General features: G+C 42.4%; 2 protein-coding genes across 4 annotated transcripts in view; one reads left to right on the top strand and one right to left on the bottom strand.

Annotated features, from left to right (window-relative positions):
- LOC132380374 (zinc finger protein 721-like) overlaps positions 1-16,989 on the bottom strand; it is a 77,345-nt gene extending 60,356 nt beyond the window's left edge. The window contains exons 1-2 of the mRNA XM_059949103.1: positions 16,955-16,989; positions 13,643-15,029 (exon numbers count right to left, since the gene is read on the bottom strand). Of these exons, the coding sequence (XP_059805086.1) occupies positions 13,643-14,623 (981 nt within the window). The 5' untranslated portion in view covers positions 14,624-15,029; positions 16,955-16,989. The remainder of the gene's footprint in view (positions 1-13,642; positions 15,030-16,954) is intronic.
- Positions 1-18,623, top strand: part of LOC132380373 (zinc finger protein 239-like) — a 91,959-nt gene extending 73,336 nt beyond the window's left edge. For 2 of the 3 annotated variants that reach the window (XR_009507748.1, XM_059949102.1), the window contains exon 3: positions 16,668-18,623. Coding sequence is in view for 1 of the 3 variants with exons in the window: in XM_059949102.1 (XP_059805085.1) it covers positions 16,668-16,762 (95 nt within the window). In the remaining 2 variants the exon portion in view is untranslated. Of the gene's footprint in view, positions 1-16,495 lie in introns of all 3 variants that reach the window. The other variant, XR_009507747.1, reaches the window with a different exon arrangement.
- Positions 18,624-19,278: the final 655 nt, after the last annotated feature.

The raw sequence follows: 19,278 nt of genomic DNA, 5'->3' as shown, positions 1-19,278 counted from the left end.
CACCCAGAGTGGTGACTGGATCCCATCACCACAGGGAGCGTGATCGGTCAACAGCAAGGATGGATTTAAAAGGACTGTCATGGGACAGAAACACTGGTAGGGACCAGCTGGGCTGAGGTGATTCCCAACTCTACACTGGGAGTGTTATAGATTCACTAAGTACCTGAGACAGAATTTAAATTAGAACCAATTTATTAGTCACAGATCCAGAATATTCAACTCCAGTCCCGTTAAAGTTGAACATCAGCAGAAGAAACTCCTCCCATGCCCAGTGACAGGGTGCAGAACTGGGTCTGATGAACAACAGCAACAATTGCTGAGTTCTGCATACCAACAATCACTTCTGAACTTAACTCTAGATGCAGCAACTGTGAAGGTTAAATATCCAGCATACATCTTATTTAAACTGTTTCCCCAGAGTGAAGTCAGTAGTGCATGACAAGGTTGGATGACCGAGTGAGACTCTTTCCACAATCTGAGCAGGTGAACAGCCTCTCCCCAGTGTGAATTTGCTGATGTACCCTCAGTGAATTCCTTCCCACAGCCAAAGCAGGTGAACATCCTCTGTCCAGTGTGAACTGACTGGTGTGTCTGTAGGTTGGGCGACCAAGTGAATCCTTTCCCACAGTATGAGCAGGTGAATGGCCTTTTCTCAGTGTGAATTCACTGGTGAGTCTGCAGGTGGGATGAGTGAGTGAATCCTTTCCCACAGTTCTCTATCAATTTATCAAGTCAGATCCCAGATGTAGTGAATCCCTCGTACAGTGAATATAGTTGAAGAACTGATCTCCAGTGAACAAATGCTGGTGTGTACTCAGCACCCCAGTTCCAGTGGATTTCTCTGAATTACAACAGAAAACTTCATTTCAGGGACAAAGCATGCTTCCAGCTGAAGAATACTTCTTCATCACCAAAGATCAACAACTGCAAATGATAAGAACATTATAGGCAGATAAGAACAAACGAGGTTCTTATGGAGAAGGAGAAATGCAAGAGAACACTACAAAAGGACATCAGGAGGGTTAAAAGAACCCTAACCCTAAAGAAGGCATGAGGTTGTCTGAGCAGACAAGGTGAAGGAGAGTCCTCAGGAATTCTACAGACCTGTTAAGAGCAAAAGGATTGCAAGGAACAAAATTGGTCCCCTGGAAGATCAGAATGGTAATCCATGTGTGGAACTGAAATAGATGGGGGAGATATCAAATGGATTTTTTTTTTGCATCTGTATTTATTCAGGAGATGGACACAGAGTCTATAGAAGTAAGGTAAAACAACATAGAGTTCATGGACCGAATACAGATTACAGAGGAGGTAGTATTTGCTATTGGTGTAAATTAGGCTGGACAAATTCCCTGGGCCTGACAAGGTGTTCCCTCAGACCCTGTTAGAGGTAAGCGCAAAATTTACAGGGCCCCGAGCAGAGATATTTAAATCATCCTTAGCTCCAAGTGAGGTACTGGAGGATAGAAGAATAGCTAACATTGTTCCATTGTTTAAGAAAGCCTCTAAAAATAAATCAGGAAATTATAGGCCTGTAAGACTGACATATGTAAGAGGAAAGTTATTGGAAGGTATTCTAATTATAAGTATTTGGACAGACATGGACTGATTAGGGATAGTCAGCATGGCGTCATGCATGGTAGGCCTGGTCTAACTGGTATAGAGATTTTCAAGGAGGTTACCCGGAAAGTTGATGAAGGCAAAGCAGTGGATGTCATCTACATGGACTTTAGCAAGGTATTTGACAAGGTCCCACGTGAGAGGTTTGTCAAGAAAGTGCAGACACTCAGCATTGAAGATGAGGTAGTAAATTGGATTGGATATTGACTTTGTGGGAGAAGCCAGAAAGTAGTAGTAGATGGCTGCCTCTCTGACTGGAGGCCTGTGACTAGTGGGGTGCCAGAGGGATCTGTTGTTTATCATTCATATCAGTGATCTTGATGGTAGTGTGGTTAACTGGATCAGCAGGTTTGCACATAACACTAATATTGGGGATGTAGTGGATATCTAGGAAGACTACCATGGCTTTCAGTGGGATTTGGATCAGCTGGAAAAATAGGCTGAAAATGGCAGATGGAACAGACATGTGTGAGGTGCGACACTTGGTCCGACCAACCAGAGTAGGGTTAGGGTTATACAGAGTAAGATAGGGCACTGATAAATTGTGGAGAACAAAGGGATTTGGAAATACAGGTCCATCATTCATTGAAAGTGGCGGCACAGGGTCTTTTGATAAGTTTCTGGCACATTGGCCTTCATAAATCAAAGTATTGAGTATAGGAGATGTCATGTAATGTTGAAGTTGTATAAGACATTGATGAAGTCTAATTTGGAGTATTGTGTGCAGTTTTGGTCACCTACCTACAGTAAAGGTGTAAATAAGGTAAGAAAAGTACAGAGAAAATTTACAAGGATTTTGCCGGGTCTGGAATACCTGGGTTATAAGGAAAGATTGAATAGGCTAGGACTTTAATCCTTCGAACGTAGAAGATTCAGAGAACAGTATACAAAAATATGAGGGGTATAGATAGGGTAAAGACAAGCAGGCTTCTTCCACCGAGGGTGGGTGGGACTATAACGAGAGGCTATGAGTTAAGGGTGAGCAGTGAAAAATTTAAGGGGAACATGGGGGGATACTTCACTCAGATGGCCGTGAAGGTATGGAACAAGCTACCAGTGCAAGTGGTGCATGTGAGCGCAATTTCAAAGTTTTAAAGAAGTTTGGATATGTACAGTACATGGATAGGAGGAGTGTGGAGGCTATGGTTCTGGTGCAGGTCAATGGGACCATGCAGTTTGAATAATTAACCATGGACTAGAAGGGCCAAAGAGCCTGGTTCAGTGCTGTACTTCTCTATGACTCTATGACCCAAGAACAGACTGAACATTAAATTAAATGTAACTCTCGCTTCAGCTAGCAGCTTAATATAGGGGGTGATAGCACCCCCCCCCCCCCCCCGGCCTTGCCAAACTTAAGAAATCTCGTTTGAGTGGATCCTGCGCAATGTGTCCTGTAACAAATCAGTACCCTGAAATAACAAACAGTACACAATATGTGATTAAACGATTGAGCCTTATAATTCTTACTTTGACTATATGGTTAGTAAAGAAAACAAAAAAAAAGGGCCCATTCTCATGAAACAGTCAATTGCGCAAAGTTGGAGCTCACTAATAAGCCCGTCGTCCACCATCAACCTCCTCTGATCGTTGCTGACCTTCGGACCCTCACTCCAAGTCCACTCCATACAGCGGTCTACCAACTCTCTCCATTCGTGTCTTCTCTCCTCATCTCTCCCTGGCAAAAGACCACGAAAATCTCTCTTCCAGACTCACAAGAAAGAATGTTTCTCTCATTGGATAGCCCCGCATTCCAAAACCCCATTGACTCTAATCGTAACCCAAATATTGCTGCTACAGAGAAACCATTACCTCAGCAATGAAACATTACAGAGAGGCCATTACATTAATAGTGAAACCTTATAGCATGTTACATATATAACTGCAACATAATGTCCCTACTCCTAAACCCGATGCCCTGACTAATGAAAGCCAGCAAGATAAAAGCAACTTTCGCCACACTGTCCACTTGCATAGCTGTTTTCAGTGAACTGTGCACATGTACTCCCATTGTATAGTTGCCAGCCTGGTTTGATTGTCTAAAATGCATTACCTCACACTGATCGAAGTTGAAAATCATTTGCCATTCCTCAGCCCATCTGCCTGACTGATCAAGATGTCTTTGTGATTCTTTGTAACCTAATTCACTATTAACACGACCCCTAATTTAATATCAACAACGTATCTGGTCGTTCTGTGCACATTCACATCCAAATCAGTTAAATTAATAGCGATAAACAGGTGTCCAGGCACTCACTCCTATCAGAATCAGGCTTATCATCACTCACATATGTCATATAATTTGTGGGAGATTGCTGTGTTAAAGTAGCTGCTGTATTTATGACATAAAAATAATTGACTATTGAGTCATGCGGAGGAAGCGGTGCTTGCAAACATATATAATAGCACATTGGGTACCCAGAAACCACCGCAGTTCAGAATTCAACGCCTGTGACCCAAAGTTCAGATGCACTGATGTAGCGTCACATCCAGAAAATCGTGCATGCGCTGACTGGACGAAAGCGCTGGAGAATCAGCAGCAGGTGGGAGCGGGAAGCGGGGCTTCATACGGCACCAGTGTCCAAACTGCAACTGAGGGGGCAATTACCGTGAACTCGGCCATACTGTGGCTCTGCACCCTGGTCCTTTCCCTCTCTCAGCCCTACAATCCGGACCTGGTCCCAGGAGCTTTCTGCCATTCCATCATGGCTGATCCACTTTCCCCCTTAACCCAATCTCCGGCCTTCCCTCCATATCCCTTCATGTCCTGACCAGTCAAGAATCTATCAAACTCTGGTGTAAATATACCCAATGAAATAGCATTCACAGCCGCCTCTGGCAACGAATTCCACAGATACACATCCTTCTGGCTGAAGAAATTCCATCTCGCCTCCATTCTAAAGGACCACTCTTTCACACAGAGAATGATGGGTGCGTGGAATGCACTGCCAGCAATGTGGTAGAGGTGGGTACAATAGCATCTTTTAAGAGACTCTTAGGTACATGGAGCTTAGAAAAATAGAGGGCTATGTGGTAGGGAAGTCATTCATATGACAAGCCATTCAATGCTGGAATAATTTTCGTGAACCTCCTTTGAACCCTTTCCAATGTCAGCACATCCTTTCTTAAATAAGGGGCCCAAAACTGTTCACAATACTCAAATGCTTCATACAGCTTCAACATTATATCCTTGTTTTTATATGCTAATCCTCCTGAAATGAATAATCTCGCATTTGTCTTCCTCACCAGCAACTCATCCTGCAAATGTACCTTTAGAAAATCCTGCTTGAGAACTCCCATGTTTCTTTGCACCTCAGATCTTTAAATTTTCTCTGCATTTAGGAAGTAGTCTGCGCTTTAATTTCTTCTACCAAAGTGCATGACCATATAATTCATGAAATGCTGCTTCACCCATTCTATGCTGTACTTTTCTAATACTATTTCCTGCCTTTTATCTCCTTCCCTTCTTAAGAGTGGCGATATTCCAGTCTTTCAGAACCATTCTAGAATTTACTGATCTTGTATATCACTACTAAGCCTCTCATATCTGTTCAGCTGCCTCATTCCTGCCTGGGGTGATGCCTATCTAGTCTAGGTGAGTTATCTACTTTGACATCTCTGCTTTCCAAGCAATTTCTCCTTAGTAATAGTGTCTACACTCACTTCTGACCCTTGCTGGCAAGATTCAAAAGACAATAGACAGTAGGTGCAGGAGTAGGCCATTTGGCCCTTCTAGCCAGCACCGCCATTCACTGTGATCATGGCTTATCATACACAATCAGTACCCCATTCCTGCCCTCTCCCCATATCCCTTGACCCCGCTATCTATAAGAGCTCTATCCAACTCTCTCCTGAATGCATCCAGAGTCTTGGCCTCCACTGCCTTCTGGGGCAGAGCATTCCACATATCCACCACTCTCTGGGTGAAAAAGTTTTTCCGCATCTCTGTTCTAAATGGCCTACCCCTTATTCTTAAACTGTGGCCTCTAGTTCTGGACTCACCCATCAGTGGGAACATGCTTCCTGCCTCCAGCGTGTCCAATCCCTTAATAATCTTATATGTTTCAATCAGATCCCCTCTCATCCTTCAAAATTCCAGTGTATACAAGCCCAGTTGCTCCAATCTTTCAACATACGGCAGTCCCGCCATTCCGGGAATTAACCTTGTGAACCTACGCTGCACTCCCTCAATAGCAAGAATGTCCTTCCTCAAATTTGGAGACCAAAACTGCACACAGTACTCCAGGTGGGGTCTCACCAGGGTCCTGTACAGCTGCAGAAGGACCTCTTTACTCCTATACTTTAGTAAACTATTTAAGAACTTTTTAAAAGCTTATTAATGCTTTATTAATGCTTTTTGGGAGGGTGATTTTAGATGCATATCATATTTATACTGAGTTAAATACTGTATGTAATTAGTTTTGCTACAATAAGTGTATGGGACACTGGAAAAATGTTGAATTTCCCCTTGGGGATGAATGAAGTATCTATCTATCAATTCCTCTTGTTATAAAGGCCAGCATACCATTAGCTTTCTTCACTGCCTGCTGTACCTGCATGCTTGCTTTCATTGACTGATGTACAAGAACACCTAGATCTCGTTGTGCTTCCCCTTTTCCTAACTTGACTCCATTTAGGTAGTAATCTGCCTTCCTGTTCTTGCCACCAAAGTGGATAACCTCACATTTATCCACATTAAACTGCATCTGCCATACATTTGCCCACTCACCCAACCTGTCCAAGTCACCCTGCATTCTCATAACGTCCTCCTGACATTTCACACTGCCACCCAGCTTTGTGTCATCAGCAAATTTGCTAATGTTACTTTTGATCCCTTCATCTAAATCATTAATGTATATTGTAACCAGCGTGCAGTCCCAGCACCGAACCTTGCGGTACCCCACTGGTCACAGCCTGCCATTCCAAAAGGGACCCATTAATCACTACTCTTTGTTTCCTGTCAGCCAGCCAATTTTCAATCCATGTCAGTATTCTGCCCCCAATACCATGTGCCCTAATTTTGCCCACTAATCTCCTATGTGGGACTTTATCAAAAGCTTTCTGGAAGTCCAGGTACACTACATCCACTGGCTCTCCCTTGTCCATTTTCATAGTTACATCCTCAAAAAACTCCAGAAGATTAGTCAAGCATGATTTTCCCTTCATAAATCCACGCTGACTCGGACTGATCCTTCTACAGCTATCCAAATGTGTCGTAATTTCCTCTTTTATAATTGACTCCAGCATCTTTCCCACCACTGACGTCAGGCTAACCGGTCTGTAATTCCCTGTTTTCTCTCTTCCTCCTTTCTTGAAAAGTGGGACAACATTAGCCACCCTCCAATTAGCAGGAACTGTTCCTGAATCTATAGAACATTGGAAAATGATTACCAATGCGTCCACGATTTCTAAAGCCATCTCTTGAAGTACCCTGGGATGCAGACCATCAGGTCCCGGGGACTTATCAGCCTTCAGACTCAACAGTCTGACCAACACCGTTTCTTGCCTAATATAAATTTCCTTCAGTTCATCCTTTACCCTGTTCCTTTGGCCACTATTACATCTGGGAGATTGTTTGTGTCTTCCCTAGTGAAGACAGATCCAAAGTACCTGTTCAACTCGTCTGCCATTTCCTTGTTCCCCATAATAAATTCACCCGTTTCTGTCTTCAATGGCCCAATTTTGGTCTTAACTACTTTTTTTGCTATTCACATACCTAAAGAAGCTTTTACTATCCTCCTTTATATTCTTGGCTAGTTTACCTTCGTACCTAATTTTTTCTTGGCGTATTACATTTTTTGTTATCTTCTGTTGCTCTTTAAAAGCTTCCCAGTCCTCCGGTTTCCCGCTCATCTTTGCTATGTTATACTTCTTTTCTTTTACTTTTATACTGCCCTTGACTTCCCTCGTCAGCCACGGCCACCCCTTATTCCCCTTCAGATCTTTCTTCCTCTTTGGAATGAACCGATCCTGCACCTTCTGCATTATTCCTAGAAATACCTGCCATTGTTGTTCCACTGCCTTCCCTGCTAGGGTATTGTTCCATTGAACTTTGGCCTCCCTCATAGCTCCATAGTTCCCTTTGTTCAACTGTAATACTGACACATCTGATTTTCCCTTCTCCTTCTCAAATTGTAGGTTAAAACTTATATTAAAGGCTAACTTTGAGGGGATGCGAAGGGATTTAGAGAGAGTGGATTGGGTCAAGTTGTTTTATGGGAATGATGTAATAGAGAAATGGAGGTCATTTAAGGGTGAAATTATGAGGGTACAGAATCTTTATGTTCCTGTTAGGGTGAAAGGAAAGGTTAAAGGTTTGAGAGCACCATGGTTTTCAAGGGATATTAGAAATTTGGTTCAGAAAAAGAGGGATGTCTACAATAGATATAGGCAGCATGGAGTAAAGGAATAGTTCGAGGAATATAAAGAATGTAAAAGGAATCTTAAGAAAGAGATTAGAAAAGCTAAAAGAAGATACGAGGTTGGTTTGGCAAATAAGGTGAAAGTAAATCCGAAAGGTTTCTACAGTTATATTAAAAGCAAGAGGATAGTGAGGGATAAAATTGGCCCCTTAGAGAATCAGAGTGGTCAGCTATGTGTGGAACCGAAGGAGATGGGAGAGATTTTGAATGACTTCTTCTCTTCGGTATTCACTAAGGAGAAGGATATTGAATTGTCTAAGGTGTGGGAAACAAGTAAGGAAGTTATGGAACCTATGACAATTAAAGAGGTGGAGGTACTGGCGCTTTTAAGAAATTTAAAAGTGGATAAATCTCCGGGTCCTGACAGGATATTCCCCAGGATCTTGAGGGAAGTTTGTGTAGAAATAGCAGGAGCTCTGACGGAGATCTTTAATATGTCATTAGAAACGGGGATTGTGCCGGAGGATTGGCGTATTGCTCATGTGGTTCCATTGTTTAAAAAGGGTTCTAGAAGGAAGCCTAGCAATTATAGACCTGTCAGTTTGACATGTGTGGTGGGTAAATTAATGGAAAGTATTCTTAGAGATAGTATTTATAATTATCTGGATAGACGGGATCTGATTAGAAGTAGCCGGCATGGATTTGTGCGTGGAAGGTCATGTTTGACAAACCTTATTGAATTTTTTGAAGAAGTTACGAGGAATGTTGACGAGGGTAAGGCAGTGGATGTAGTCTATATGGACTTCAGCAAAGCCTTTGACAAAGTTCCACATGGAAGGTTAGTTAAGAAGGTTCAGTCGTTAGGTATTAATGCTGGAGTAATAAAATGGATTCAACAGTGGCTAGATGGGAGATGCCAGAGAGTAGTGGTGGATAATTGTTTATCGGGATGGAGGCCGGTGACTAGCGGGGTGCCTCAGGGATCTGTTTTGGGCCCAATGTTGTTTGTAATATACATAAATGATCTGGATGATGGGGTGGTAAATTGGATTAGAAAGTATGCCGATGATACTAAGGTAGGAGGTGTTGTGGATAATGAGGTGGATTTTCAAAGCTTGCAGGGAGATTTGTGCCGGTTAGAAGAATGGGCTGAACGTTGGCAGATGGAGATTAATGCTGAGAAGTGTGAGGTTCTACATTTTGGCAGGAATAATCCAAATAGAACATACAGAGTAAATGGTGGGGCATTGAGGAATGCAGAGGAACAGAGAGATCTAGGAATAACTGTGCATAGTTCCCTGAAAGTGGAGTCTCATGTAGATAGGGTGGTGAAGAGGGCTTTTGGAACGCTGGCCTTTATAAATCATAGCATTGAGTACAGAAGTTGGGATGTAATGCTAAAGTTGTACAAGGCATTGGTAAGGCCAAATTTGGAATATTGTGTGCAGTTCTGGTCACCGAATTATAGGAAAGATATCAATAAATTAGAGAGAGTGCAGAGACGATTTACTAGGATGTTACCTGGGTTTCAGCACTTAAGTTACAGAGAAAGGTTGAACAAGTTAGGTCTCTATTCATTGGAGCGTAGAAGGTTGAGGGGGGATTTGATCGAGGTATTTAAAATTTTGAGAGGGATAGATAGAGTTGACGTGAACAGTCTGTTTCCATTGAGAGTAGGGGAGATTCAAACTAGAGGACATGATTTGAGAGTTAGTGGGCAGAAGTTTAAGGGAAACACGAGGGGGTATTTCTTTACTCAAAGAGTGATAGCTGTGTGGAATGAGCTTCCTGTAGAAGTAGTAGAGGCCAGTTCAGTTGTGTCATTTAAGGTAAAATTGGATAGGTATATGGACAGGAAAGAAGTAGAGGGTTATGGGCTGAGTGCAGGTAGGTGGGACTAGGTGAGATTAAGGGTTTGGCACGGACTAGGAGGGCCAAGATGGCCTGTTTCCGTGCTGTGATTGTTATATGGTTATTATGGTCACTACCTCCTAATGGTTCCTTTACTTCGAGGTCCCTGATCAAATCAAGTTCATTGCACAACACTAAATCTAGAATTGCCTTCTCCCTGATAGGCTCCAGAACAAGCTGTTCTAAGAATCCATCTCGGAGGCACTCCACAAACTCCCTTTCTTGGGGTCCAGTACCTTTCTGATTCTCCCAGTCTACCTGCATGTTGAAATTCTTAATCAGTTAGCTCATCATTCCTTTTATCCCCCCCATTTCCACTTCTCCAGTGTTATTTTGCAGTGCTCCGATGTCCACTCTTACGTCTATTTTACTCTTTATCAGGCTCACAGGTCCTCTCATCAATCCACATGGACACCACCCACTGCCCTAGCCCCATCAATCTCTCTCGTCACCTTGTCAAAAAAGCTCAATCGTTGGTAAAATCTCACCTGCCCCACACAAAACTATGCTGGCTCTTCCTAATTTCCAAATGCTATTATCCTAACCCTACTTTGTCCTTTTCCATTTCCCGCTGAAATTTATATTACACATCCTGGCTACTGTTAGGGGGCCTGTATTTAATGCACTACCCACAAGGTTCTACATGTTCCAATCCTATGTTACTTCTGAGAATTTGAATTCATTTTTACCAGCAGAGCCACCCAACCCCCATTGCCTCCCTGTATGTCCTTTCAATACAATGTGTATTCTTGGATGTTAAGTTCCAATTGCGATCTTCTTTCAGGAATGACTCAGTGATGCCCACAATGACATACCTGCCAAATTCTAACTGCACTATAAGATCATCTATCCTATTCCGTATACTTTGTGCATTCAAATATAATACCTTCAGTCCTGTATTCATCACCCTTTTTGATTCTGTCCCTATTTTACACTGCAACTCATCCCACTGACAGCAGTTTTGCCCTATCATCTGCCTGTCCTTCCTCAGTCTCACTGCACACTGCAGCTAGTTGTATACTAACTGCCCCATCCTCAGAACTATCACTCTGGTTCCCATCTCTCTGGAGGAGACCTGAAGTAGAAGGGCAGGTGAATTGGTGACTTTAGGTGGATAGGACGAGAGATCTTGCTCCTTCATTGAGGTTCCCAGTGGGAACTCCTGAAGTTGGTTTTCACACTGGCAGCAGTTATAGTTTCAATTTACCTGCAAGACCTGACTGCTGGAGAGCCCAGATCGGGACAGGACATTGACAGGATGAACGGAGGGACTTCTGAACACTCAGTTCCAGACTCAGATCACCCTTGTGTTCAGTACATCAGCCTAATCAACAGGAGGTTGTGAACGACTCAGGCTCCCGCTGGGCTTCAAAATGCAAGGGGCACTCAGGAAGTTTCCTTGGTGTGAACCGGTAGGGAAGGTTGAAAGAGAATTTCTAGGAATAAGAATGAGAGCTGAATAGTACAGGGGCGGAAGGAATTCAAAGTTTGCCATGAGCCCTTGCCACCCGGGGGAGGTGCTGTTGTAATATGAACAAAGTGACTAGAGAGACACAGCCTGCAGATATAAAGAAGTCTTTTATTTGATACACACAAATGTAAACTGACAGCCTTCTGGAATGACGGGGGAGAGGGGGAGGGGGGAGAGGAGGAGGGGGAGAGAGAGAGAGAGAGAGAGAGAGATCAAGTGGCTGTCTCCTGGTCTACAACTGACTCTGAGTGCCGTCTTCTGAGTCCTACTCATGCAATTTACTGGTCCAGGCTGCATTTTAAATTTAAACTACAATTCACATTCTGATCTGAAGGTTGGTTACTGTAAATGTTTGCTATATACCCTAACTCCAGCATATGCCACTGGGTCCCATATACCCTACCTAGGTGTGTCAGACACAGAAACAAAGATAGCCCCATGGGAATTGTGGAGAGAGGCTGTGAATAGGTCCATATTGAAGAGTGGGGAATCATATAAAGACACAATCAAGATTTGAGCACTCCTTAAAGCTTAAACACCCTACGCCACCAGTGCCCCTGAATAGGGTCGAGTCCAAAAGGGTGGTCCCTCAAATGAGCTTGTGCCAGCCAGAGGCTGGGTTGGTGCATGATGTGTGCACCTAGTGAAGGACATATCAAAAACAGCTGACGGTGCTTGGGGGTATCAGCCTGATTCTAGCATGGGAGGGCAGAGACATCTCAGAGCCAGCTGGTGCTAGACAAGAATCCTTCTGCTATGCTGGAAGGTCTCAGTGCCAGTGTGTACTGAGTTTACCTGATGGTGTGGCCTGGGAGGTCAATGGGCCCTCTCCAGTGCCAGAACAGTACCTCCGAGCAATGCCAAGCTGAGGCTGGAGCTGGGTCAATTCCTATTGCTGATGTGGACTTGAAGGCCCAACCCAGAGGAGAACCCATTGTCAAATTTCACCAAGAAACAATTAGACTAAACAATTTCAGGCAGAACCTGTCAGGATGATAAACACCCATCGACACACAGAAATGGTAACTTCTAGAATCAGAAAGTATCAAGTTTAGAGGTGGAAGGGTCAACTCTCCGGCCGCAGGATGTTTGAGATGAAAAGGGCCCTGAGGCAAGAAAGGTGGTTTCACAACTCTTCCTGGGCTCTTTCATTCACTCTGTATGTTCTGCTCAGGTTTAGCTTCCCAAGATCTATCATATCATACTTGTCCTGTTAAGTTCCACCTGCCATTCCTTCGTCCACCTTCAGCAGTGGTCTCCATCCACTTAGATAACTCTCACTTTCACCACACACCAGTTTTGGTGTCATCCACAACCTCACTAATTGTTCAACCTATATTCTCTTCCAAATCATTAACATCAGATTAGTACAAGATGACAAAGCTGTTCATACCACTGAGTATTAAAGGCATCAGGTATCCTGGTCTGCATTTGGACATTGGACACCATCTTCAGACAGACCCAAGGGGTCAATAAAAAGACTCTGTTGACATCACTCCGTGAGCAGCTCCTTAGCAAAGACCCAGGATCAATAAAGACAGTTGACTCAAGCAGCAATTACATATATTTATCCAGAGTTGTCGCCCCATCAAATCCCAACAACTAATCTATCATTCCTCCTTAAGACAATTCTAAACATTGCCTTCCTGAATAAATGGAAGGAATTGGTACATTGCCACACAGTTGCTGGAATTCTCTCCATCTTGTGCTGGTTTCCTCCTTCCCCTTCAGACAGAAGATCCAGTTCATGAAAAGAATTCGAGGCCATGAATAAAATGAATAAACAAGGGGAACAATACCCGAGTACGCTATCAGCTCTTTCGGCACAATGAGGTTGTAGATTCAAATTGGCTCGACTGGTGAGCAGGAAGATCCAAGGACCAGATTTGTCACCTTGAGACTGGGAAAATCTCATTATCACCATCCAAGGATCAGCTAAATCTGCAGTTATTAATGAGGCATTCTAACACATCTTGTCTCCACCAACCTCCTGCAAATGCAGAGAATAGTCGTTCTGCCTCTGGTCTAGAGGTGCCCAAAGTTTAAATCCTATTGTGATGTTGCATCTCAATGCTATCTGTCCAACATATAGCAGAAGAAACTCCTCCCGTGCCCAGTAACCAGGATGCAGAACTGCATGTGATGAGCAACAGCAATAATTGCAGAGTTCGATACCAGCAGTCACTTTTGAACTTTAGTCTGGATTCAGCAACTGTGATGATTCAATATTCAGCGTGCAGTTTCTTTAAACTTTCTCACCAGCGTGAACTCGGTAGTGCACCACAAGGTTGGTTGACTGAGTGAATCTCTTCCCACAGTCTGAGCAGGTGTAAGGCCTCTCTCCAGTGTGAACTCGCTGGTGTACAAGCAGGTCAGATGATTGAGTAAATCCCTTACCACATACAGAACAGGTGAATGGCCTCTCTCCAGTGTGAACTCGTTGGTGTCTCTGTAGGCTGGATGAGTGACTGAATCCCTTTCCACAGAGTGAACAGGTGAATGGCCTCTCCCCAGTGTGAACTGACTGGTGTGTCTGTAGGTGAGATGACCGAGTGAATCTCTTCCCACATGCCGAACAGGTGAATGGCCTCACCCCAGTGTGAACTCGTTGATGCATCTGTAGGAGGGATGACTGAGTGAATCCTTTCCCACAGTCTGAGCAGATGAATGGCCACACCCCAACGTGATCTCGCTGATGGGTCTGTAAGTGGGATGACTGAGTGAATCCCTTCCCACAGTCTGAGCAGATGAATGGCCTCTCCCCAGTGTGAACTCGCTGGTGCCTCTGTAGGCTGAATAAATGAGTGAATCCCTTCCCACAATCTGAACAGGTGAACGGCCTTTCCCCAGTGTGAACTCGTTGGTGCATCCGCAGGTTGGATGACTGACTGAATCCCTTCCCACAATCTGAGCAAGTGAATGGCCTCTCCCCAGTGTGAATTCGCTGATGTACTTTCAGTTCAGATGACCGATTGAATCTCTTCCCACATTCAGAGCATGTGAATGGCCTCTCCCCAGTATGAATGCGCTGGTGTACCAGTAGGGCAGATGACTGAGTGAATCCCTTTCCACATACTGAACAGGTGAATGGCCTCTCCCCTGTGTGAATTTGTTGGTGTGCCAGTAGGGCAGTTGATTGAGTGAATCCCTTCCCACAGTCTGAACAAGTGAATGGCCTCTTCCCAGTATGAACTCGTTTGTGTCTCTGTAGGTTGGATGATCGAGTAAATCCCTTCCCACAATCAGAGCAGGTGAACGGCATCTCCTCAGTTTGAAATCGTTGGTGTGTCTGTAGGTGGGATGAGTGAGTGAATCCCTTTCATAGTTTACTATCAATTCTCTGCCAATTCGCTAATTCAGTCAGAATTAGCGAATCCCTCACACAATCAATTAATGTAGTTGAAGATCTCTAGTGAACAAATGCTGCTATGTTCTCAGCTCCCTGCTTCCAGTGGATTTCACTGAGTTACAACAGACAACTTCATTTCAGATTCAAAACATATTTCCAGCTGAGATGACACACTTCTTTGTCTCCAAGGATCAACAACTGATATATAAGTGTCACAAAGTAAATATCTGGTCACTCTTTAAATACCTGGACAGAGGCAGTAAAACTGACATGTCACTGAGTTTGAGATTCCCAATCACCAATTTTTGTCATTTCCAACCTGCAAAAAGATTTACAAAAGACATCAATGGGTAAAGGACATTATTTCAGTAAATGTATGGTCATGAACATTGGTAGAAGAAATAAAAGTGCAGATTATTTTTCAAATGAAGCAAAATTTCAAAGATCTGAGGCACAAAGAGTTCACACTTGGGAGTCCTCATGCAGGATTCACTAAAGGTTAACTTGCAGGTTACGCCTGTGGTGAGGAAGACAAATGCAATGGTAGCATTCATTTTGCGAGGCTGAGAATATAAAAGCAAGGGTATATTGTTGAAGCTTTATAAAGCACTAGTAAGGCCTTACTTGGAGTATTGTGAGCAATTTTGGGCCCCTTATCTAGAAAAGGGTGCGCTAACATTAAAATCAAAGGAGCTCACAAAATGATTCTGGGTCTGAAATGCTTGTCATATGAGGAGTGTTTGATGGTTCTGGGCCTCTACTCACCGAAATTAAGAAGGGGGACTTCATTGAAACTGTTGGAATATTGAAAGATCTTGATAGAATGGATGTGGAGAGGATGTTTTCTATGGGAGGGGGGGCAAGCAAGACCAGAGGACACAGCCTCAAAATAAAGTGATGTCCTTTTAGAATGGAGATGAGGAAAAATTTATTTAGCCAGAGAGTGGGGAATCTATTGAATTCATTGCCACAGGCAGCTGTGGAGGCCAAGTCATTAAGCATATTTAGTAGAGGTTGATAGATTTTTTATTAGCCAGGGCATGAAGGGAAACAGGGAGAAGGCAGGAGGGTGGTGCTGACGGAAAATGAATCATCCATGATGAAATGGCAAAGCAGACTTGACAGGCCAAATGACCTAATTCTGCTCTTATACGTTACAGTCTTATGTGATAATTTTCTCATCCTTTATTATGAGAAAAGTTTAGTTTTTATGCTGAGCTCTAACATCACACTGTTACAGCAAGGTTCAACCCAAGCTGAGGGAGGAAGTCACCTTGTAACTGGGCAGTGCCGGTATTTGGACTGATTATCAAATTCTCTGACAGTCTTCCTTTCTGTACATCTTCAATCTGTGATTTGGCTCAGTTTGATTCTCTCTATTAGTATTATTAGTTCCCTCTAAGCTGCACAGGTGTACAGCCACAAAGTAACTGAAACGCTGCTGCGTAGATAGCCTTTGTTACCATGCAGTAGACATTTTTCCCATATAATCATCATTTAAACTGATGCAGTTTTCAGGCCAAGTAAAGATTTCCTGCTCAGCCAATTATTGGTACACACAGCTGTAAAAAAAAATGTCAGAGTAAACTTGATGAGCTAAATAGCCTAACTCTCCTCCCATATCCTACAGTCTCAAAGGTGCTTGATATCACTATGTACCCAAAGAGAATGGTACAAGACATGTTCTGCTGGGTAGAAAGGTCCAAAACAAAAGAAGTAAGAATAAAGGTGATTTTCTCAAAAACTAAGGCAGATAGAACAACTTTGTTCTTTTTTCCCATACAGCACTGATAAACATTTTCACTGACTGGGAGGTTAACTCGGAACTATTCCTATTTCTTGAACTTAGAAATTTGGAGCTCGGAAATATTTGTGAGATCTATCCGCTTTCATTCTCTCTCTCTCTCTCCCCACCCCCACCACGCCCAATGAACTGGCTGGGAAAATGCTGGAAAAGGTACCCAGGGCTGCCTCTTTACCCAGAAACATCGACGAACGAGAAACTCATCCATTCCCCAAGGTCCCAGCGATACGCATGTGCGGCTGGCCTAACGCAGCATCTTCCCTTATCAGCCGAAAGCTCCCCGAGGCCCGGGTATCGATCTGGGGTTGAGAGAGAGGGAAAGGATCGGGACTGTTCCGGGATGCGGAACTACGGTGTGTCCGGAACTCACAGCAATGGTCCCCAGTCGCAATTAAGTCACCGTTACCTAAGAAATCTGCTGCTCAGAACTCCATTCCTACCTGCTGCCGATTCTCCAAGAGCCTTTTGTCACGGGGCGCATGCGTGATTTCCGGAACTCCACGACCCTTACGCATGCGCACCTGTGTGCTTGGTCACCGACGGTGAATGCTCGAAGTTTCGAAGTAAAATTTGTTATCGGAGTTGATACATGTCACCGCCAACCCTGAGATTCTTTTACTGCGGGTATACAGATACTTAACAAATATATAGAACAGTTACTGTAAATGGATCAATGGTCAACAAACTGCAAATGCAAATAAATAGCAATAAATAACGAACAAGATAAAGAGCACTTAAAGTGAGACCACAGGTCGTAGGAACACCAGAAGCAGAGCCAGTGTAGTTATTTCCTTTTGTTCAAGACCTGATGGTTGAGGGGTAGTAATTGTTCTTGAACCTGGTGGTTCAAGAGTCCCGAGGTTCTTGTACTTCAGAAAAGATCATAGCCTCGGTGGTGAGGATTTTTTGGATATTTTTTTAATTCAATTTTTAAGATAATTACATAGAATGAACAGAATAATATGATATGATATCAGCCCTCCCCCCCCCCCCCCCCTTAACATCCCTATCTAAAAAAAAGAGAAAAAAAGAAAGAAAGACTGCCTGGATATCGGAAGATCCCCACATGCTCCATGGAATTCAAAATAGCTTTAATATATGTATTTGTTTCTTTCCCCAAATGACTAATAACTTTATCTTCAGAGCACCTATATACTTAATCCTATCTTTTGTAAGTAAGGGTGCCAAATTTTCAGAAATATGTCATATTTATTTCTTAAATTATAAGTAATTTTTTCAAGTGGAATGCAGCTAAAAATTTCATTATTCCAACGATCCATACTTAAGTATGAATCCGATTTCCAAGTAACTGCAGTAGCCTTTTTGGCTACTGCCAATGCAATTTTTATGAATTCTTTCTGATACTTGTTCAATTTAGGTTTTGGTTTTATCCCTTCAATATCACCTAGCAAAAATAATATTGGGTTATGTGGAAGTTGTATTCCAATAATTTTTTCCAATAAAACTCATAAATTTATCCAGAAAGGTTGAATTTTAAAATAGGACCAAGTAGAGTGTATAAAAGTACCAATTTCTTGATTACATCGAAAACATTGATCAGATAAATTTGGGTTTAATCTATTTATTTTTTGTGGTGTAATATATAATTGATGTAAAAAATTGTATTGTACTAATCTAAGTCGGACATTTATTGTGTTTGTCATACTGTCAAGATATAGTCTTGACCAACTTGCTTCATCAATTTTAATATTCAAATCAGTTTCCCATTTTTGTCTTGACTTATGAATTCCTTGTTTAATTGTCTATTTTTGAATCAAATTATACATACAAGAAGAATTTTTTTTAATTTTTCCTCTTTGAATTAAAGTTTCTATTTCATTAGGTTTCAGCATTAACATTGTTTGACCCAGTTTTCTCTTAAATAAGCCCTTAATTGGAAATAACAGAAAAGAGTGTTATTTGATATTTTATATTTATTCTTTAATTGATCAAACAACATCAATATACCTCCTTCAAAACAGTCTCCTGTATAGCTAATCCCTTTTTGAAACCAGTTGTATAAAAGTTGGTTATCCATTGTAAAAGGAATGAGTCTATTTTGAATTAGAGGTCTCTTTGCTAATAAAGATTTCTTTATCTCATCATCAACATTTGTCTTGTTCCATAAATCAATCAAATGTTTTAATATAAGGGGAAAAAAAACACAAAATGCTGGCAGAACTCAGCAGGCCAGACAGCATCTATGGGAGGAGGTAGTGATGATGTTTTGGGCTGAAACCCTTCATCAGGGTCCCCATGGTGCCATTTATCAGCCATCTAAGTTGAGTTACTAGTCGACATTGACTATAATCTTTAATAAGGGGTAAAATTTCACTTTTATCCCAATTATTTTATACCATGATATTTTCCCATATTCTTCCAATCTAAAAGATAATTTACGCAATGAATGCAATGGGTTTGTTAGATAAATCAGAACATCATCAGCAATTAGATTAATTTTATATTTCTCCCGGTTAACTCTGAAGCCCATAATATCTGAGTTGGTTCTAATTAATTCAGCTAATGGTTCTATCGCCAATACAAATAAAGCAGGTCATAATGGACAACCTTGTCTAGTTGACCTTGTTAACTGAAATGGTGTTGAAATTTGGCCGTTTGTCACTACTTTAGCTTTGGGACTAGTATTTAAGGTTTTAATCCAGTTTATAAAAGATTCTCCTGGCCCGTATTTTTCCAATACCTTAAATAAAAAATCCCATTCCAATCTATCAAATGCTTTTTCTGCATCCAAACTAACTGCCAC

The sequence above is a fragment of the Hypanus sabinus genome, chromosome 24, assembly GCF_030144855.1.
Source record: "Hypanus sabinus isolate sHypSab1 chromosome 24, sHypSab1.hap1, whole genome shotgun sequence".
In the NCBI taxonomy this organism is placed as follows: Eukaryota; Metazoa; Chordata; class Chondrichthyes; order Myliobatiformes; family Dasyatidae; genus Hypanus; species Hypanus sabinus.
The sequence above is the reverse complement of the archived record's forward strand: the minus strand, read 5'-3'. Positions and strand labels throughout refer to the sequence as shown.